Genomic DNA, 21,710 nt, shown 5'->3' with positions numbered 1-21,710 from the left:
TCTATAGCGATCATGTGACCGCTGATCACGTGGGCGGTGATAAGGGGCGGGTTTTTTGGCTCGCGCATCCCGAGGTCACGGTGTTGTGATTGGTTCCTCCTCGGCTACTGCGGATGTAAGTGCCTGTATAGGTGGACCGATCTGCCTTCTCTTCTGTAGGAGACACCGGGGATTCGGTGGAGGCCTACTGAGTATATATGGCTGAGGCGATCTAACGATCATGTCTGCTCCATGAGAAGCGGTTATACATGGCATTGTAGCTTGTTTACCTGACTTTTATTTCAGGCCGAACGTGAGCAATGTATGCTCAGGGTAAGGAGTCAATGCTCTCCTCTCACCATAGTCATAGAAGAAAGGTTCTGCTCCACCCATGAGAGAAGCAGCATGGTGACCTTGTGTAAGCAGTCTGGAGGCCTGCCATTGTTTTGGTAGAGTAGTCCTTGTGTGGCCATTGTGTATGTCAGGCTGCTGGATGGGTCAGGGTGTACAGGACATCCATTGATCATTCCGCTGAGGGCAGGGATGACACCTTTTTAGCATACGTTGTTTTTAAAATGGAATTAAAGAGTTTCAACCAAAAGTAGACCACCTCCTTTCCCTGTCATCAGTCCATTCCAAAAGCACAGCACACTTCACACAGTAGGGAACAGGCTGAGGAGCCAAAAGGCTTCACTGCCGGTTTCCCTTACCACAAATGGCGGCGGCATCACCCGAGAGCCCATGGAAACATCGGCTGGGTTGCTGACATTGCTGGATTCCGGGATAGGTAAGTGTCCTAATATTAAAAAGTCAGCAGCTACACATACGTACGTATGTGTAGCTGCTGACTTTTAATTTTTTGCTGGGGGTGGAGCTCCGCTTTAAGTCCTCATGTCCTTTACAGCCAAGGAAGCTGCCACCTTAATCGCTGTTTGATCTGGGGTGTTTTTCAGGCGCTACAGCGCTAAAAATAGCACCTGAAAAAAACGGCCCCTTTCACTCCAGTGGGAAAGCCGCAGGGGTTTCACACTGGAGCGGTGTGCTGGTAGGACGTTGAAAAAAGTCCTGCTAGCTGCATCTTTGGAGCGGTGAAAGTACGCTGTATTCACCAAAATACTTCCTGAGGACTGGTGCCCAGAACTGGACATCATACTCTAGGTGCGGCCAGACCAGAGTCTTGTAGAGCGGGAGAATTATCGTTTTATCTCTGGAGTTGATCCCCTTTTTTAATGCATGCCAATAATCTGTTTGCTTTGTTAGCAGCAGCTTGGCATTGCACGCCATTGCTGAGCCTATCATCTACTAAGACCCCCAGGTCCTTTTCCATCCTAGATTCTCCCAGAAGTTCTCCCCCCAGTGTATACATTGCATTTGTATTTTTGCCATCCAAATGCATTATTTTACATTTTTCTAAATTAAATCTCATTTGCCATTTAGTTGCCCATCCCATTAATCTGTTCTGATCTTCTTGAAAGGTTTCCACATCCTGTGGAGAAGTTATTGCCCTGCTTAGCTTAGTATTGTCTGCAAATACAGAGTTTGAACTGTTTACCCCATCCTCCAGGTCATTTATGAACAAATTAAATAGGATTGGTCCCAACACAGTACCCTGGGGGACCCCACTACCTACCCATGACCATTCCGAGTACTCCCCATTTATCACCACCATCTGAACTTGCCCTTGTAGCCAGTTTTCAATCCATGTACTCACCCTATGGTCCATGCCAACGGGCCTTATTTTGTATGGGAAACGTTTATGAGGAACTGTGTCAAATGCTTTTGCAAAATCCAGATACACCACATCCACGGGCCTTCCTTTATCTAGATGGCAACTCGCCTCCTCATAGAAGATTAATAGATTGGTTTGGCAAGAACAATTCTTCAGGAATCCATGTTGATTACTGCTAATGATACCGTTCTCATTATTAAAATCTTGTATCTCGTCCCTTATCATCCCCTCTGAGAGCTTGCATACTATTGTTAGGTTAACTGTTCTGTAATTCCCAGGGATGTAGGCTTTTCTCCAATCAGCTGGTACCATTCCAGTCAGTAGACTGTCAGAAAAATTAGGAACAACGGTCTGGCAATTACTTGACTGAGTTCCCCAAGTACCCTTGGGTGCAAGCTATCTGGTCCCGGTGATTTAGTTTTCCTAAGTCTAATTTTAATTCTGTCCTCTGTTAACCATGAAGGTGCTTCCTGTGATCTGTCATGAGGATAAACACTGCAGTTTTGGTTACTGAAGCCCCACGATTCCCTTGTGAAGACTGAGAAGAATAAATTCAATACCTTTACCATCTCCCCATCCTTTGTAACCAGATGTCCTTCCTCATTCTTTATGGGGCCAATATGGTCTGTCTTCCATCTTTTACTGTTTACATACTTGAGAATTTCTTTGGATTTTTTTTTCTTTTTTGCGCTCTTCCACTATGTGTCTCGTGTTCTATCTTAGCTGCCCTAATTTCACCCTTGCATTTCTTGTTGCATTCTTTTTAAAGTCTGAATGTTGGTGATGATCCCTCAACCTCGTATTTTTTTTTTTTTTTTTTTTTTAAGGGCTTCAACTTTGCTTTTATATGAATTTTTACATTGGAGTTAAGCTGTCCAGGACTTTTGTTTGCTCTTATAAATGTATTACCCAATGGGATGCACTGGCTAATGCTCTTAAAGCAAACCCATCTCTCCTCCGTGTTCTTTGTTCCTGAAATTTTATCCCAATTTAAGCCTTCTAGCAAGGTTCGTTTTCACGAGCTGTCTTTGCCATTAGTAGGATGTATAAGACCCATTGAAGCACTCTTCATCCGCACCTTGTTTATATGTCGGTGCAGTGCACGGGTATGTACTTTTAATTCTCCATTAAAGCGCAGGTCCACCCTAAAGTGGACCTTCCGCTCATCGGAACCCTCCCCCCCTCCGGTGCCACAATCGGCACCTTTCAGGGGGGAGGGGGGTGCAGTTACCTGGATAATCCAGGTAGCTGCACCCACTTCTGGGATAGCTCTCTGCGGAAAGGGGCGTAACTTACGCCCCTTTCCGCAAGTGCCCGCCCCTTCCCGCAAGTGCCCCGCTGCCTGCTGGGAAACACAGATCCCAGAGGCAGCGGGGAGCGTCCTTATTGCGCTGCGCGATTCGCGCATGCGCAGTAGGGAACCGGGAAATGAAGCCGAAAGGCTCCATTTCCTGATTCCCATACCCAAGATGGCGGCGGCAGGACCCGACAGGCGACCTAGAGATCGGCTTCGGGTGCCGACATCGCGGGCGCGCTGGACAGGTAAGTGTCACTATTTTAAAAGTCAGCAGCTGCAGTATTTGTAGCTGCTGGCTTTTAAAAAAAAAAAAAAAACGCGGAGTCCCGGTGGACTCCCGCTTTAAGCCTGGTACACACTAATAGTTTTTTTTGGGCGGAACAAAAAAAAAAAACCTGACAGCTACGATTGTAGCCGCTGTACTAATAATCCAATGTTAGTACATCGATCAGCGATCTCCCCTGCTGATTCCCCTCCCCCCCCCCCCCCCACCAGAACACCCCGAACAGCGCTTGCAGGCATTGGCTGCTGGTTTTTCAGCATGCATGTTGGCCGGCTTCAGGCAGACCAGCTGCCATGCACACGAGTTGAATGTCGGACGGTTTTTATTGAAGCAGCTGTCTCCTGACATTCAGCCCGTGTGTAATAGGCATTAAAGCAGTATTAAACCCAAAAGCAAACATTTATTATATTGCAGCTTACCAGTTCATGGATGTAATAGCTGTAGCTTTTTATTTATTTATTTTTTTAGGCTTCACACATGCAGAGCATTTTTTCATCCCCTGGACACTTTTGCTTCAAGGGAGGAAACTGCAGCTTAAATACACTTAAAACCAGATTTTGTATGCTTATTCATGTGTTTGGTGTTGCATTGCAATGCATTCTGGTAACCAGACTATGACTTTACAATGCATGAAAGTGGTTGTAAAGGCTGAAAGCGGGAGTCCGCCGGGACTCCACGTTTTTTTTTTTTAAAGCCAGCAGCTACAAATACTGCAGCTGCTGACTTTTAAAATAGTGACACTTACCTGTCCAGCGCGCCCGCGATGTCGGCACCCGAAGCCGATCTGTAGATCGTCTCTCGGGTGCTGCTGCCGCCATCTTGGGTATGGGAATGAGGAAATGGAGCCTTTCGGCTTCATTTCCCGGTTCCCTACTGCGCAATAAGGACGGTCCCCGCTGCCTCTGGGATCTGTGTGTTTTCCCAGCAGGCAGCGGGGCACTTGCGGAAAGGGGCGTAATCTACGCCCCTTTCCGCAGAGAGCTATCCCGGAAGTGGGTGCAGATACCTGTACTGTACAGGTATCTGCACCCCCCTCCCCCCTGAAAGGTGCCAATTGTGGCGCCGGAGGGGGAGAGGGTTCCGATGAGCGGAAGGTCCACTTTACGGTGGACCTCCGCTTGAAGTTATTTTTATTTTTTATTTTTTTTTTTACCTTCATGCAGTAAAAAAAAACCTTCTGTGTGCAGCTCCCCCCCAAATACTTACCTAAACCCAATCTCGATCCAGCTATGTGCAGCAGAGTAGCGACTGTCCCTGGTCTCTTCCTCCTCAGTGGCTGAGATGTAGCAGTCATTGGCTCCCACTGCTGTAAATCACAGCCAGTGAGGGGTTGCTATGGGGGCACTCAGCAAGGGGGAGGGCCCCAGATTGCTGGCAGGGGATCCGAGAAGAGGAGGATTGGGGCTGCTCTGTTCAACATCACTGCATAGAGCAGGTAAGTATAACATGTTTGTAAAGAGAACTTTTTTTTTTTTTTTTTTATACAAAAACTTTAACGTGTGAGCACTTAATATGCTTTTTATTCCGCCCTGTAGACTGAGTGTAAGCAAATTGATTTCCCCATCCATGCTAAACTGCACAGATAGTGGCATCTTCACTGCTGGCTATTGTATTCAGACATCCTCGGCGTCTGCAGCTGTCTGATTACCTACACTGTGACTACATCTGATTGGATGCAGTCACTGCTTGGCCAAAAGTTTTCCACCTGGTTCCTTGAAGTTTGTCGCTTCCAGGGCCACCCTTGGTTCCATTTATCGACAGATTCAGCAGGAGTAGACTTTTTTTTTTCGGACAATTTTCTGACAGCAGTTTTGTTTCAGTAGTTATTAGAATTTTGTGTTTTTCATGCAAATTAGTTAGTTTGATACAACAAAATGATAAGATGTAATAAATAGAGGTCGACCGATATGGGTTTTTCTCTGGCCGATGCCGATGCCGATATTTAGAAATCATGGCGGCCGATAGCCGATATATGATGCCGATTTTTTTGGGCCGATATGTTAGGCCGATTTTATTTTATTTATTTATTTATTTATTTTTAATCCCCCTTGATCTAACACACCTTTCCCACTGGGGCGTTTTAAGGCGCTTTTGGGCTAAAAATAGCGCCTGTAAAATGGCTCCCCTGCAGTCTGTGTGAAAGACACAGTGCTTTCACACTGAGGCGATGCGCTGGCAGGATCTTAAAAAAAAGTCCTGCAAGCAGCACGTTTGGAGTGGTGTATACCGCTCCTCCACCACTCCTGCCCATTGATATGAATGGGCACCACTGCCGAAGCGCATGCAATGCGATTTGGCAGCAGTGCTTCATGGGCGCATTTAACCTCTTCCTTGGCCGCTAGCTGGGTTATATGTGCCCCACTAGCAGCCAAATAGCACCGGTAAAATGATGGTAAAGAGCCGCTAAAACTTGCGTTTTACCATCAACGCCTGCCCGCTCCAGTGTGAAAGCGGCCTTCATACGTGATACAGAAAATTTCTTACACTTAAACATTTATTAAACAAAACAAACCTCCAATCAGTTTACTTGTATGTATGATTTAGATAAAAAAAAAAAAATATATATATATATATATATATATATTTTAAATAAAAACAGGTAGTCAAAACTTTTGGACAAAAAAAAAAAAATGGGCTAACTTTACTGTTTTTATTTTATTTTTATTTTTTAAATGGTGTATTTTTTTCCCAAAAAAATGCATTTGAAAGACCTCTGTGCAAATGCCGTGTGACATAAAATATTGCAACAACCGCTATTTTATTCCCTAGGATCTCTGCTAAAAAAATATATATAATTTTTGGGGGGTCTAAGTGATTTTCTGGCAGAAAATACAGGATTTTTTACTTGTAAGCAACAAGTGTCAGAAAAGATTTAGTCTTTAAATGGTTAAACTGAGAACTTCTACACACAGAGATGACTTCATTCATTCAGTGTAAACATTGTATCATTCTGTTCTTTTCTTGGCAGCCTGCCCAGAGTGGAGGAAAGGGTTGCTATGACGACTCAGTCAACTTAGACCATTCTATACAGAAGTCATTTCAAAGTCCCGCTGTAGTTCTAAATCGGCTTTTTATCAGCACAAATCGGCCGATGCCGATTATTTAAAAAACGGCAAATATCGGCCGATATATCGGCCGGCCGATATATCGGTCGACCTCTAGTAATAAACCTTTGTCTCTTTCTCAATGGGTTAGTCATGAGCTGCATAGAATGCATCAAGATAAAAAAAACCTTCTGCCTTTACAACTCTTTTAACAACCAGCTATTCACTGGTTGTTAAAGATGCAGACGGCCTCCGCTTCCAAAATAAAAATAAAACGCTGGGCATCTGCGTTTAGCAAAGTTTAGGAGCTGTTGGCTTTTTTTTGCCAAAATGCTGCTACTCCAGAACGTGCTGGTAGAGGATTTAAAAAAAAAAAAAAAATTTTAATGTCACTAAATGCTGCTAAAAGCTTTTGTGTGCATGAACACCTAGGATAATATGCAGGGGACTTCAGAGGCCCTTAAAAATAAAAAAAAATGTCTGACACCCAAAACAGCAGCTGTAAAAACACCCAGTGTGCATGAGGCCTAAAACTCACTTACTGAAAATGCACATTTTCGCATATAAAAGTATATTTTACAAAACAGTCTATTTTATAGATTTAGTTTTTTATTTTTATTTTTATTTTTTTTAACCCTGAGAATCAAACAACTTTCACCCATGTGCGAATCTTGGTTAAAAAAAAAGTATAGATAGACCCTATAGATTCCTGTAGCACCCTCCTGGTGGAGTATTATGTGATTGTCCCCTTCCTCTGTATAGCTTTGCTAAGGGTTGGGAAGGCTCAAAAATGTTCCAGAGGGTAAGTGGTAGAAAAATATATTTGCTCAGAAGTCCTTGGAATTGTCTAAATACAATATTTTTCATTACTAATATTTTTCATAGGATGTCACTGTGTAGGATTCACTTGAAGAAACTTGCTTGTCAAGCTACAAATCAAGGACCATATTCCTTTGAGAGACACCTTGGATTTTTCAGCCAGTGGTTTAAGGTACGGAGTCCTCAGCCTTGGAACCCTGTGGCATGTGTGCAGACAGGAGAGCTGGTGGCTGGAATAAGATTGCACTGCACTGCTGATCAGGAGCCAAACGTACAGCCCATTAGAAAAAAAAAAGAAAACCCCAATGCTAAAAAGGTTATCGGAAATGTGGGAAGGTTAATCCCTTCTAACTATATTCAAATGATAAGTGAAAATGGAGAAGACATGGGAAAGATGAGCAGAAAGAAAGCAATAAAAATCATGGAAGAACGGGACCTCAAATTGGTGGTGTTTAGGGAACACGCAGATCCTCCGATGTACAAGCTAATGACCGGCAAACAGATCTTTGAAGAGCAGACCAAGTTGAGGGAGAAGCAGAAACTCTCCTCTGGCCCCAGTGAGTATTCTACAGTTAAATCCACATTTACACATAAACATTTGCAGACAAAATGTAAAGTGTATATAAACCAAAACCTTATATTTCTTTTACATTTTGGATAGCGTTGGTAAGGGTTAAAGGATAAGGTCACCTTTTGGAGGAAAAAAAAAAGAATGCAAATTTTTTTGCAGTTAAAAAATGGAGCCTGCAGAGAATTGTACCCACAATCAGCACATCATGGGTGCAATGCCAGGCTCCTACAGACTCTCAGGATAGCTGTCTACCTGTACCACCAATACAGGCAGACAGTTACTTGACGGCAAGAAGATCAGTGGACTATGAGATCACTCACCAGAGTCCTCCAAGTTCATTGAGAACTACAAGGCGCCAGCTGCAATGGCTGATGGTACTGGTATTAATTCAGAGGATTTTGTAAATGAATGACATGACCACGTGGGCAGAGCCCTTCATGACAACACTGCTTTCTAGTTGTGGCAGTGGGTGCAGAGAGACGGTCCCCCACCTGGTTTCCGGGGGGGGGGGTTGCATGCTGAACATGTTACACCCAAAATACAGTGAAGAAATTCTCCTCTGGCAGTTGTCACTGGAACCGATGTCTCCACTGTCTGATGTGAAGGAAATCTCAGACATATTCCAAAATTTTCAGTTTTTTCCCTCACTTTGTAAAAGATAAGTATGGTCAACGCTTTTGTGGCCATACTTCTCTTAAGGATTCAGATTCAGTCAACAGTGGGCGAAAGTAGCCTGCTGTCAGCCAGGATCACAGAGCGGGTCCACTTTATTCACTTCAATACCAGATACTTTTACCCATATGACATTTTTATCATTTTGTCCAAACAAGTGCTGGCTTTTGGTGACATTTAAACACCACTGTTTTTTTTTTTGTGTTTTTTTTTTTTTTGTATCTTTTTTTCTAAATTAATGAATAAAGACTGAAACACGGTGTGGGTGGGTATATTTTTCAGAGAATGTGAATAACAAAAATACATTTCTTTCATTCATGGTTAGTGTTTGGCTGAAGTCATTTATTATCACTCAACTGTGTTTACTCTTTTTAAATCATAATGGCAACAGAAACTACCCAAATAACCCTGATCAAAAGTTTACATACCCTGGTGATTTTGGCCTGATAACATGCACACAAGTTGACACAAAGGGGGTTTGGGTGGCTATTAAAGATAACCATCCTCAACTGTGATCTGTTTGCTTGTAACTTGTGTGTGTGTGTATAATGTATAATATATATATATATATATATATATATATATATATATATATATATATGTGTGTGTCAATGAGCTTCTGGACACCTGACAGACCCTTGCATCCTTCATCCAGTGCTGCACTGATGTTTCTGGATTCCGAGTCATGGGGCAAGCAAAATAATTGTCAAAGGATCTGTGGAAAAAGGTAGTTAAACTGTATAAAACAAGAAAAGGATATAAAAAAGATTTCCAAGGAATTGAGAATGCCAATCAGCAGTGTTCAAACGCTAATCAAGTAGTGGAAAATTAGGGGTTCTGTTGAAACCAAACCATGGTCAGGTAGACCAACTTCAATTTCAGCCACGGCTGCCAGGAAAATTGTTCTGGATGCAAAGAAAAACCCACGAATAACTTCAGGTAAAATACAGGACTCTGAAAACATGTGTTGTGGCAGTTTCAAGATGCACAATAAGGAGGCATCTACGCAAATGCCACAAGGTATGCCACTTACAATGCACCAAACAGCACAGAGACAAGTCTCAAACCTTCTGGCACAGTCATTTGGAGTGATGAGACCAAAATTGAGCTTTTTGGCCACAACCATAAACGCTACATTTGGAGAGTCAACAAGGCCTATGATGAAAGGTACACCGTTCCTACTGTTAAACACAGAGGTGGATCGCTGATTTTTTGGGGGTGTGTACAAAGGCACAGGAAATTTGGTCAAAATTGATGGCCAGATGAATGCAGTATGTTATCAAAAAATACTGGCGGAACATTTGCATTCATCAGCCAGGAAGCTGCGCATGGGAAGTACTTGGACATTCCAACATGACGATGATCCAAAACACAAGGCCAAGTCGATCTGTCATTGGCTACAGCAGAATAAAGTGAAGGTTGTGGAGTGGCCATCTCAGTCTCCTGACCTCAATATCATTGAGCCACTCTTCTGGGAAATCTCCAACTTGCAGTTCGTGCAAGACAGCCCAAGAATTTACAGAAACTGAAGCCTTTTTGCCAAGAGGAATGGGTAGCTTTACCATCAGAAGATAAAGAGCCTCATCCACAAATACCACAAAAGACTTCAAGCTGTCATTGATGTTAAAGGGGGCAATACGCTTCTAAAACCCACTGCCATCCGAGGCCGACAGTCTTCCAAGCTGCCCCCAAATGCCCATCCATGATCCTGGGCACATGGGGGACGATCCGGCGCCAGTATTGAGTGTCCCAGGCGGCCGCACACTCAGTCTCCCGGCCCGTGGCTGGCTCCAACACCAGACGCGGCACCACCATCTTGCGGCATCCTAGGCCCAGACGCCCATCACTCTCCTGTGGTGCTCTGCAGGATCGCAATCGTCCCTGCCAGCACTCTGGATGACTTCCCAGGCTAGGGGTACAGGGCACAGACCGCCGGAGAACCACTGGCGACGATTGGCTGCATCTAATCTCTTCAGGATTCAGATGAGCGGTGGCAGCCATATTGCTACACCTTGGGCCTAGGAAGGGCTCCCCCCACCCCCTCTCTTGTACTCCTGCCTAATCCATCTAGACTCACCCAAACCACCTAACTACCTGAGAGAGTGATCTGGATATTCACCTGAAGTCACTTTTATGCTATTATCACCCCCTGAAGCATATAAGGAGTTTTCTATAGAACATATACCTGGCGGCCATCTTGCTGCAGCTGCTCTATCTTATACAGGCATACCTTCAAAGTTTACTGAAATGTCCTCTGTACTCACTTCTCAGGACTATTGCACAGACCCTGGAAGCCTGTTACACCAGCGGCACGCTCTATAGTATATCAGAATAAAGCATTTACATTTCCTTCATGCTCATGCATATCTCGGTCATTCCGAAACCGGGTAAAGACCCCTCCCTACCTGACAATTACAAACCCATTGCATTATTAAATTCAGACTATAAGATCTTCACGATGATTTTGGCTAATAGATTAACTCACATAATCCCTAGACTCGTACATAAGGACCAGGTCGGCTTTGTACAAACTAGACATGCAGGAGATAACACGAGGCGTACTATAGACCTCATAGACCTGTCAAACAAGACCTCCTGCCCAGCTTTAATCTTAAGCCTTGATGCACAAAAGGCCTTTGACTGGCTCAGCTGGCCATATATGTTCGCCACCCTCTCCAATTATGGTTTTACTGGTCCCTTCGTAACAGCTCTCAAGGCCCTTTATTCGTGCCCCTCCTCCTAGGTTCAATTGGCTTCTTATTTGTCATCACCCTTTTCGCTAAGTAACGGAACCAGACACCCTCCTCTTCATCCTCTGTCTGGAACCCTTGGCAGAGGCTATCCTTTTGCGCCCTGATATTGGGGGAGTCCGATTGCGCCAAGGGGAATACAGACTGTCCCTATTTGCGTACGGTATCCTCCTAACCCTGTCCTAAACCTCACATCTCTCTTCCCAATCTTATATCCCTGCTGAAAGATTTCAGTTCTATATCCGGATACAAAATTAACACAAGTAAAACAGAAGCCCTACCTCTACATATCCAACCCCCAGATCTTACCATACTCCAAAACAACTACTCCTTTCATTGGTGCACGGACTCTCTCGGGTATTTGGGAGTTAACATAACCCCCTCATATTCGACCCTATATCAAGCTAATTGCCCCCCACTCTTTTGAGACATTGATAGACTTTTAAAGCAATGGGATTCCTATCCTATCTCCCTTTTAGGTCGCATCAATGTTTTAAAGATGTCTGTAATGGCAAGACTCCTTTACCTCTTTGACACACTCCCTATTCCCATCCCAATGCCACAATTAAAGGCCATGCAAAGAACCTTTCTTAACTTTATCTGGCGCTACAAGACCCATAGGATTGCAAGCTCAGTAATGGTGTCCCCCAGGTGGCAGTGCGGACTGGGAGCCCCAGACCTGATTAAATAATACTTCGCTACACATCTTAAAACAATTACCTGGTCATCCAGGAAGGCTCCTACTATTTGGGCAAAGATTGAGATGAGTATTACTAAACCGATACACATTTTTGCCATGATTTGGACAGATCTAAAATCTTTCCATGTGTCAACTTGGAAACAAATGCCTGGCTCTAATGCTATTCTCTCGACGTATGGAAGAAATGCTCTCCATGTCCTCAATTGATAAACATACTGTTCAACCCAGATATCCCGGACAACCTAGCATACGACCGGATGCTCCCGTGGACCCAAGCAGGTATAGTCCAACTTTGAAACATTGTACACCCCCTTACCAGAATGCTTCTATCATTTGCAGATCCCCAAACAGCTATTCCACTCATATTTGCAAATTGGACACCATTTTGCCTCTAAATCCCCCACTCTGAATCTTGACAAACCAACCCCATTCAAACTTTTATGTGTTCAGGGACCATACCAGACCCATTTGATTACCGACATTTATAGATTCCTCCATGACTCTATGCCCATTACCGACACATCCCACTCTTATATGCGGAAATGGTCCCAGGTGTTAAAACATCCCATACCACTTCCACAATGGCAGAGAATCTGGAAAGCATTCCCCAGGTCATCGCAGTGTGTGGAACAGAAAGAGACAGCCTATAAGATACTACTTTTCTGGTATAAAACACCTGAAATTATACACAAATATGACCCTAAGACCCCTAGGGTGTGTTGGAGATGCCAGGGAGACATAGGCTCCCAGTTCCACAGCTTTTGGGAATGCCCTTTGATACGCTCATTTTGGTTGATGATTCAAACCTTCATCCAAGATCTGTTCAATATCTCCCTCCCATTAGACCCTGTGCATTTTTTACTGAGCCTGCCGATCCCTGGACTCTCCAAACATGCCCAAAAACTCGCTACTTTTATTTTACTTGCGGCTAAAAGGGCCATCCCCTTGCGGTGGCTTTCTTCTACACCACCCGCTCTTTCTCAAGTCCTACAGGGACTGGAACAAATTTGCTGAATGGAGCGTCTCACTGCAATAGTCCATGATACTCTCCCACAGTTTTCTAAAATTTGGGATCTATGGGACCATTCTGAACTTAATCCTGGCTCCTACTCCATGCCCTCCAATGATACATTAAATACCGTACCTGAAACTGTGTGCCTATCTGCTAGATACTATTTTACATGATTGCAGTGCCCTAACCTGCTACCTCTTTCGACATATGTTTTTGTAGTGAAATATGACATGTGATGCAAGTCTTGCTGTACTGGTAGTGCAATTACTCTACTGATTCATTTTTCCTTTTTTTTTTTTTTTTTCTTTTCTTTCATTTACAATTTGTATTGTATGCAAATCCCAATGTTTAACTACATACCTTTTTTAATTGTGTATTACTGTTTGTCATTTTTATTGAAATTAAAAGGATAATTAAAAAAAAAAAAAAAAGTGCAATACGTGGTATTAAGAACTGGGGTATATAAACTTTTGATCAGGGTCATTTGGGTAGTTTCTGTTGCCATTATAATTTTAAAAAGAATAAACACAGTTGATAATAAATGGCTTCAGCCAAACACTAACCACGAGTGGACTTTTTTTTTTTTTTTTGTGTGTGTTGTCATTCATATTCTCTGAAAATAGCCAAGAAATCATAAATTCTGCCAGGGTATGTAAACTTATGAGCACAACTGTGTGTAAAATATATATAATAAAATTTTCTCTGAAAATCGATCAATCCTGATACACTGACAGCCTTTTTTCGGGCCTCATTTCTCGAGGCCCCAAAATGCCAGAACCGTACGAATCACACCCCCCCCATGACCCCTTTTTTGGAAAGACAGTCCAAGGTATTTAGTAAGCGGCATGGCGAGTTTTGTGTTTTTATTTTTAATTTTTGTCACAAATATTTGGAAAATGGAGAAATAGCTTTTTTTTTATTTATTTATTTTTTCATACTGTTACCCGTGCAGTACAGCGTTATCATATAACTAGTGTGGCGGTGATCAGGGGCGCTGACTGGCGACAGATTGTAAAAAGAAATAATTAAAGTGTCATTTTCCATAGTAACACTAGGGAAGAGTTTGTGTGTGTGTGTGTGTGTTTGTTTTTTTTTTTTTATACCAGTGCATTATATTGGTATGAGCAACCACTTTTACTAACTGAAACTGGTCCATTCTGTGTGTTTTTGTTGCGATTTGCTGTGATTGGTCAAATCACATGGTACAGATGGGTTGTGATTGGCCCTGTCTGTACCATGTGATCACTGTGACCAATCACAGCTAGCAACATAATTGTATACAATGGATGACATGTAAGGAAGCCATACATTGCTTACAACTGTAATGTGATTGGTCACTGCAATCACATGACACTGGCAGGGGGTCGGTACAGTAATCAGTCACCGGTTACATCTACTTGACACAGCCAGATTGCACTGCCCTGTGACCCTGCGAGAGGCACGTTCTGGGAATGTCCTCCCAGACCAAGAGTGCTCCCACCTGGCCGTCATTGTACTATAGGCCCGGTGGGAAGGTCTGGTTCCACTCAGATGTCTGACTGAATTCCATCCGCAACCTGGTACTCCAATGAGCGATGGAGGGGCAAAGAGCTGCTGGCTGACAGTGAGTTGGTGGGCAAGAACTACAGCATCAAACATGGTACAGAAATTTCACAGCAAGATTTCTTGAGAAATACAAGAAGCTAATGTAGGATTCAGTCCTTCCACCATCCACACCAATTTTTCTTCTTTTTTTTTTTTTTTATCTTCTTTTACTTTCCAGGTTCTGTTCAGATCAAGGAAATGTCCTTCCTAGCCAGTATTGAGAAGCATGATTTGGATATAAAAAAGAAACAATTGGCACAGTGGATTGAAAAGAAATATCATGTGCGAATTACCGTCATCAACAGTCGTGCTTCAGATGGGCCAGGAAAGGAGGTAAGTTTAATTTCTGTAGGTGGATGCCCATTGTATGGGCAATCGACAGAATGTCATACTGGAGGGATTGTGTACAGAGCAATGAATGAAGTTCAGCGATCCATAGCAACCATTTAGTAGATATGTTGCTCCAAACTTGTCTCTTGCCCTGTACCTCCAGCTCCCATCAGGCATATGCCTAGGAGAGCATCCCTGCTCAGATGTTCCACTGTCAAATAGGAATGAGCGAGCCGCACACTGATACTAATCATGGAGACAGATGCCATAACCCTTTTTCTTCTAGACCAAATTGACTATTTTTCTTATACACAATAAAACACAAGTGGGATGGAGGAAAGGTGAGGGAAGGTAAGTATATTTAATTTTTTTTGCCAAAGTATACTTGATAACGACAAGTGGTGGTTGGGGGTCTGCTTTAAATCTGACTAAAGCATTACTTAAAGTATAACTAAGTCAAAACTTTTTTTTTTTTTTCATTTTTGGGTAGAGTAAGGGCAGGTTATAACCCCTGTCCTATGTTTTTTTGCCATCTCTGTCCAACTGGAGAGATTTCCTTTCACTTTCTGTTTAATGACCAAAACAGGAGGTGAGAGGAAATCTCTGGTTGTCACCAAGGTCCAACCATAAGTAGTGTGCCTATTGATTCCCCTCTATTACTGTTGTGGTGACATCCCAAAATGTAGGATTTTCACTTTCATTCCCAGGGATTATGGTAAATAGGGTGAATCTCCCTAACAGGTGGTACAAACAGCGATGAATGCATGCCATGTGTTCTTGTCCTTCTCTACTTTATCCCTCTTTCCTCAGATATAAGCTACATATGAGAGCCTTCCTCATTGCCATATTTATTTAAAGCTAAACCCAAGATCAGAAATTTAATACACTATATTACCAAAAGTATTGGGACACCTGCCTTTACACGCACATGAACTTTAATGGCATTCCGGTCTTAAATAGTGAGTTGGCCCACCCTTTGCAGCTATAACAGCTTCAACTCTTCTGGGAAGGCTGTCCACAAGGTTTCGAGCGTGTCTATCAGAGTGTTTGACCATTCTTCCAGGAGTGCATTGTGCGGTCAGGCACTGATGTGGACCAGAAGGCTTGGCTCGCAGTCTCTGCTCTAATTCATCCTAAAGGTGTTTTATCAGGTTGAGGTGCAGGCCAGTCACGTTCCTCCACCCTAAACTCACTTATCTACGTCTTTTATGGACTTTGCTTTATGCACTGGTGCGCAGTCATGTTTTAACAGGAAGGGGCCATCCCCAAACTGTTCCCACAAAGATGGGAGCATGAAATTGTCCAAAATGTCTTGGTATGCTGATGGCTTAAGCATCTCCTTCACTGGAACTAAGGGGCCAAGCCCAATCCCTGATAACCCCACACCACAATTCCCCCCTCCACCAAATGATTTGGACCAGTGCACAAAGCAAGGTCCTTAAAGGTATGGATGAGTGAGTTTGGAGTGGATGAACGTGACTGGCCTGCACATAGGCCTTGACTTCAAGCTCATAGAGCACCTTTGGGATGAATTGGAGCGGAGACTGTGAGCCAGGCCTTCTTGTCCAACATCAGTGCTTGACCTCACAAATGGGCTTCTGGAAGAATGTCAAACATTCCCATAGACACGCTCCTAAACCTTGTGGACAGCCTTCCCAGAAGAGTTGAAGCTGTTATAACTGCAAAGGGTGGGCCAACTCAATATTGAACCCTACGGACTAAGACTGGGGTGCCATTAAAGTTTGTGTGTGTAGAAACAGACGTCCCAATACTTTGGTTTGTGTGTTGCAACTTGCAAGTCCTCAGATGTGGTGGCTGAAAAAAAATTTTTAGTTTTGAATTTACAGGATAAGAACATCATTAGCAGGTAAATAAAACATCAGGTAATCCTGCTGGAAATGCAGTGTGATCATGATGTCACCGCCCCTCCTCTTCATTGTTCAATCAGAATGCTTTACATTTTTTGAAGAAAAAAAAAAAAATGCAAGATGTCCTCTGGATGAGGGTTGAGCCAAGCGAGTTACTATGCAGAAGGGCAGGCGCTGCACCCAGAAGACTGCTGCTATTACCGTAGTAGCTCGGGCTACTTTAGTGATTTCTGCAAATGCTGAATACTTGTATTGTGCCAAGCAATGTCAGCATGCAAAACATATCAGCTTTAAGTACCACTTTCTGTTCTGTCTTGTGTTTGTAAAATAAATTTTTTTTCAGTATGTGCACCCCATATGATAAGATGACGATTGAAAAAAACAATTTTGTTTTGGTTTTTATTTGATTGCCTTTATAAAGTATATTTGATATCTGTTTGCAATAAGGAATAATCACGCAGCTGCCCGTAGTTCTCATTTGCCAGAGAGTTCTGGAATCATGCCAGCTTGGATTTGGTCACTGTATTGTTGGCCAGATCATATTTTTATCTGTAAACTGCTTTCTGGAAATAAGCTCTATCATACATGCTTATATCAAATCCGGTTTATTTATGATTGACAACCCTTGACAACGTGGCTTTGTCACTGGGAAATGCATATTGATCTTCCTAGTATTTATTCAGCCCATGAGCTGGTGAGTTACTGTCAGTTGCTAATAAGCTCATTATGGAAATGTCAGGCAGAACAATTTGGCAGTTATGAAAAGGGATCTGATTGCAGAAGAAAGGAATGGAAAAAAAAAATCATAATCTTGCAGACAGGAATACTGCTTCTTGCTGCATTCTTAATACTTTTATTTATTTTTTTATTTTACAGCATCTACGCCACTTGCTATAAAATGTGTATTTATAATTGCTCATTACTTCTATTGTTGCAACATATTATTTCCAGATATCTTATGCGCCTTTGCAGCTTACAATTTTCTGCTTGTAAAGACGAATTCCAGACAAGTGGTTAAAGCCCAACTCTGGGTACAACAAAATCCACCCTTCTAGTGGGAAAATATTTTCAACATTTTCAGGGCACTTCTAGTACAATTTTTTTTTTTTTATTGATTTGACAAGTAAGGATGTATTGAAAGTGAAACGCTAGACAATTTTTTTTTTTTTTGCGAAAGTGTGTAAACGTTAGACTGTCTGTCAAGTTGATTAACCGCCTCTATTTTTACTGGTGACTATTGTCACTAAGAAAGAAAGAATGAAGGATACATCCAGCATGAGCGTTGTCCCCAGAACAAGAGGTAAGGGGAAATCTTCCAATGGTGACAGCTAAGTGAGAAATTCACCTCAATTCAGAGGATTTCTTCCAATTTCCTGTAGGTCTGTGGGACAGGAAGGGAATATAATTTCCTCAATGGTGCACAAACAGCAAAAAATCAATAAAAAATCAATTGCTAAATAAACTGGTATGGGTTAACCCCTCATTGCTATATCCAAATAAAAAAAAAAACTTTTTTTTTTTTTGGTTTTAGTCATACAGTATCTCACAAATATATTAAATAAATATTTTATTATATCTTTTCATGTGATAACACTGAAGAAATGACACTTTGCTACAATGTAATGTAGTGAGTGTACAGCTTGTATAACAGTGTAAATTTTGCTGTCCCCTCAAAACAACTCAACACACAGCCATTAACGTCTAAACCGCTGGCAACAAAAGTGAGTACACCCCTAAGTGAAAATGTCCAAATTGGGCCAAATTTGCCATTTTCCCTCCCCGGTAACGTGACTCGTTAGGTCAAGGTCTCAGGTGTGAATGGGGAGCAGGTGTGTTAAATTTGCTGTTATCGCGCTCATACTGGTCACTGGAAGTTCAACATGGCGCCTCATGGCAAAGAACTCACAGAGGATCTGAACAAAATAATTTTTGCTCTACATAAAGATGGCCTAGGCTATAAGAAAATCGCCAAGACCCTGAAACTGAGCTGCAGCATGGTGGACAAGACCATACAGCGGTTTAACAGGACAGGTTTCACTCGGAACAGGCCTCGCCATGGTCCACCAAAGAAGTTGAGTGCATGTGCACATCGTCTTATCCAGAGGTTGTCTTTGGGAAATAGACGTATGAGTGCTGCCATCATTGCCGCAGAGCTTGAAGGGATGGGGGGGTCAGCCTGTCAGTGCTCAGACCATACATTGCACACTGCATCAAATTGGTCTGCAAGTGTGTCTTGCCTACAGTCAAGCATGGTGGTGGGAGTGTCATGGTCTGGGGCTGCATGAGTGCTGCTGGCACTGGAGAGCTACAGTTCATTTAGGCCGCGTACACACGGGCGGACTGTTCGCCCAACTTTGTTCGTCAAACAGTACGACAAACAGTCCGCTCAAAATTTGCATGAACGGACTTGACCACACACGATGAACGAACAGTCCGCTGAAAGCGTGCGCGATGACGTGAACGGCACGTACGACGGGACTCGAAAAACGACGTCCTATACACTGCAATGCAACCTTCGCCGTGTAAATTCTTTCTGAGCATGCGCGAGACTTAGTTTGTCGAACAAGCCTACACACGAGCGGACTGTCCGCTCAAACCAAGTTTCAGCGGACTGTCTTACGGGAATTCCGAAAAACTTTGTTCATCAGACTGTCCGCTGAAGCCCACACACGAGCGGACTGTCCGCTGAAACACTGTTCAGCGGACAAAGTTGGGCGAACAGTCCGCCCGTGTGTACGCGGCCTTAGGGAACCATGAATGCCAACATGTACTGTGACATACAGAAGCAGAGCATGATCCCCTCCCTTCAGAAACTGGGCCACAGGGCAGTATTCCAACAGAACGACCCCAAACACACCTCCAAGGTGACCAATGCCTTGCTAAAGAAGCTTGAGGTAAAGGTGATGGACTGGCCAAGCATGTCTCCAGACCTAAACCCTATTGAGTATCTGTGGGGCATCCTCAAATGGAAGGTGGAGGAGCGCAAGGTCTCTAACATCCACCAGCAGTTGTCATGGTGGAGTGGAAGAGGACTCCAGTGGCAACCTGTGAAGGTCTAGTGTAACTCCATGCCCAAGAGGGTTAAGGCAGTTCTGGAAAATAATGGTGGCTACAGGAAATAACACTTTGGGCCCAATTTGGACATTTTCACTTAGGGGTGTACAGCGTTTTAGACATTAATGACTGTTTGTTGTTGTTTTGAGGGGACAGCAAATTTACACTGTTATACAAGCTGTACACTCACTACTTTACATTGTAGCAAAGTGTCATTTCTTCAGTGTTGTCACATGAAAAGATATAATAAAACATTTACAAAAATGTGAGGGGTGTACTCACTTTTGTGAGATACTGTACATACACTTTAATAAAAAACAGTGAAAAGATTTTGTTTATGCATCTGAAATATTCCTGAACAAAGTAAAATTGAATGTTTCACTATAGGCAAAATTTAAAAAAGAAAAGACCGATGCTTGGAGTACCACACCAGTGCTGTCTGGTTTTGGTGGACAGGATCGGATAGTGGCGGGTATCGGCGGACATGTGTCCACTGAAAACCATCGCTCCATAGAGGACAATGTAGGGTCTAATCAGGTCTGTCCCATTGCAAAGATTTTGCTTCACTTCCTGTTCCATAGTCAAGCGGGAAGTGAGGAAACTCCTGTAAATTAAGCGTATTCCGTGGGGATCCCCAGGTCACCAGAACTAGTGTCCTCTTTTTAAGATTTCCCCTCCTATTACTTTTTTTCTGGAGACAACCATTAGTTCTAGTTTAAGGTATGTTTTGGTGAGTGTTTCAGTGACATATTTGTCTACCTTTTCAAGTAGGCTGTCTGAAACAAGTGAAAGACATGGCTTCATCAATTTATTATGCTGTGGGTGTGGTAGGTCTTTGAATGACATATATTTCACAATTAATACTGCATCAAGGATGCAACTGTGAAAAAATATTGAAGTGTTTGCATCAATAGTTAAAATTTGCAAGAGAAACTTGCAGATAGGTAGAACAATCCTTTAAAATAATAAAATCTAATGTATGTCGCTCCCATACAATTTTAACAACAATTAATGCTGTATTTTTTTGATTATTTTAGGATGTTTTGCAGAATCTACTGAAATTCTTGCAGAAACAGGCTACCTGCTCTTCAGAACCAAAAGAAAGGAAAGACGGTCGGGCCGTGGTTTGTGTCATACGTCCTTTGTCAGCAAAGGAGCTACAAAAGCTGAAAAAAGACTTGGAACCTGAAAATCGGAAAGAACCAATCGGCACAGCAAAGACCAAACTTGAACCGAGTACAAATACAGAGCTAACCAATTCATGATAACTTTCCAAGTTATTAGACAGATTGCCTTTGCCTTTGTTACATGTTGGTATTCAAGTTATTTACCTAAACAATCAGAATGTGTACAGAGTCAGATGTACTGCCAAGGTTTTTAATTGTTAGAAGATGAGCTTTTTTTGTTGGATGGACTTCTGTAAGCCTGTGGTAAATTTCATTTCTGTGTGAGTTTTCTAAATTATCTTGATCTGCTCTTCATCTAAATCATAAAGAAAGTATTTGTAATAAAGCACACATATATTAACATTGCTGTGAATGTATTTAACGTGTGGTTTAACCACGTCAATACAGGGCACTTATACACCTTCCTGCCCAAGCCAGTTTTCAGCGCTGTCGCTGTTTAACCACTTAAGCCCCGGACCATTTTGCTGGCCAAAGACCTGAGCACTTTTTGCGATTCGGCACTGCGCCGCTTTAACTGACAATTGTGCGGTTGTGCAGCATGGTTCCCAAACAAAATTGACATCTTTTTTTCCCCACAAATAGAGATTTCTTTTGGTGGTATTTGATCACCTCTGCGGTTTTTAAACAAACAAAAAAAGAGCAAGTTTGAAAAAAAAAAAAAAAAACATTGTTTTTTACTCTGTGCTATAATATCCCCCAAAAATATATAAAAAAAAAACATTTTTTTTTCCCCTCAGTTCAGGCCGATACGTATTCTTTGACATATTTTCGGTAAAAAAAATCGCAATAAGCGTTTGGTTTGCGCAAAAATTATAGCGTCTACAAAATAGG

The 21,710-nt window shown here is 42.6% G+C and overlaps 1 protein-coding gene across 2 annotated transcripts; it reads left to right on the top strand.

The window, feature by feature from the left end:
- Positions 1-21,219, top strand: MTIF3 (mitochondrial translational initiation factor 3). Of its 2 annotated transcripts, none has more exons than XM_077484060.1 (4): positions 1-115; positions 7,218-7,708; positions 14,619-14,773; positions 20,730-21,219. In XM_077484060.1, coding segments are annotated over exons 1-4 (876 nt in total). In that variant the 5' UTR covers positions 1-113; the 3' UTR covers positions 20,958-21,219. The 2 variants fall into 2 exon arrangements, with proteins under 2 accessions (XP_077340186.1, XP_077340187.1); XM_077484061.1 differs by lacking the exon at positions 1-115 and adding an exon at positions 122-312.
- The last annotated feature ends 491 nt before the right edge of the window (positions 21,220-21,710 follow it).

This window comes from Lithobates pipiens, unplaced genomic scaffold, assembly GCF_037356315.1.
Source record: "Lithobates pipiens isolate NorthernLeopardFrog02 unplaced genomic scaffold, aLitPip1_a1.2 Scaffold_16, whole genome shotgun sequence".
NCBI classification, from domain to species: domain Eukaryota; kingdom Metazoa; phylum Chordata; class Amphibia; order Anura; family Ranidae; genus Lithobates; species Lithobates pipiens.
Note: the sequence above shows the minus strand (reverse complement) of the source record. Positions and strands in the feature narration are given on the sequence as shown.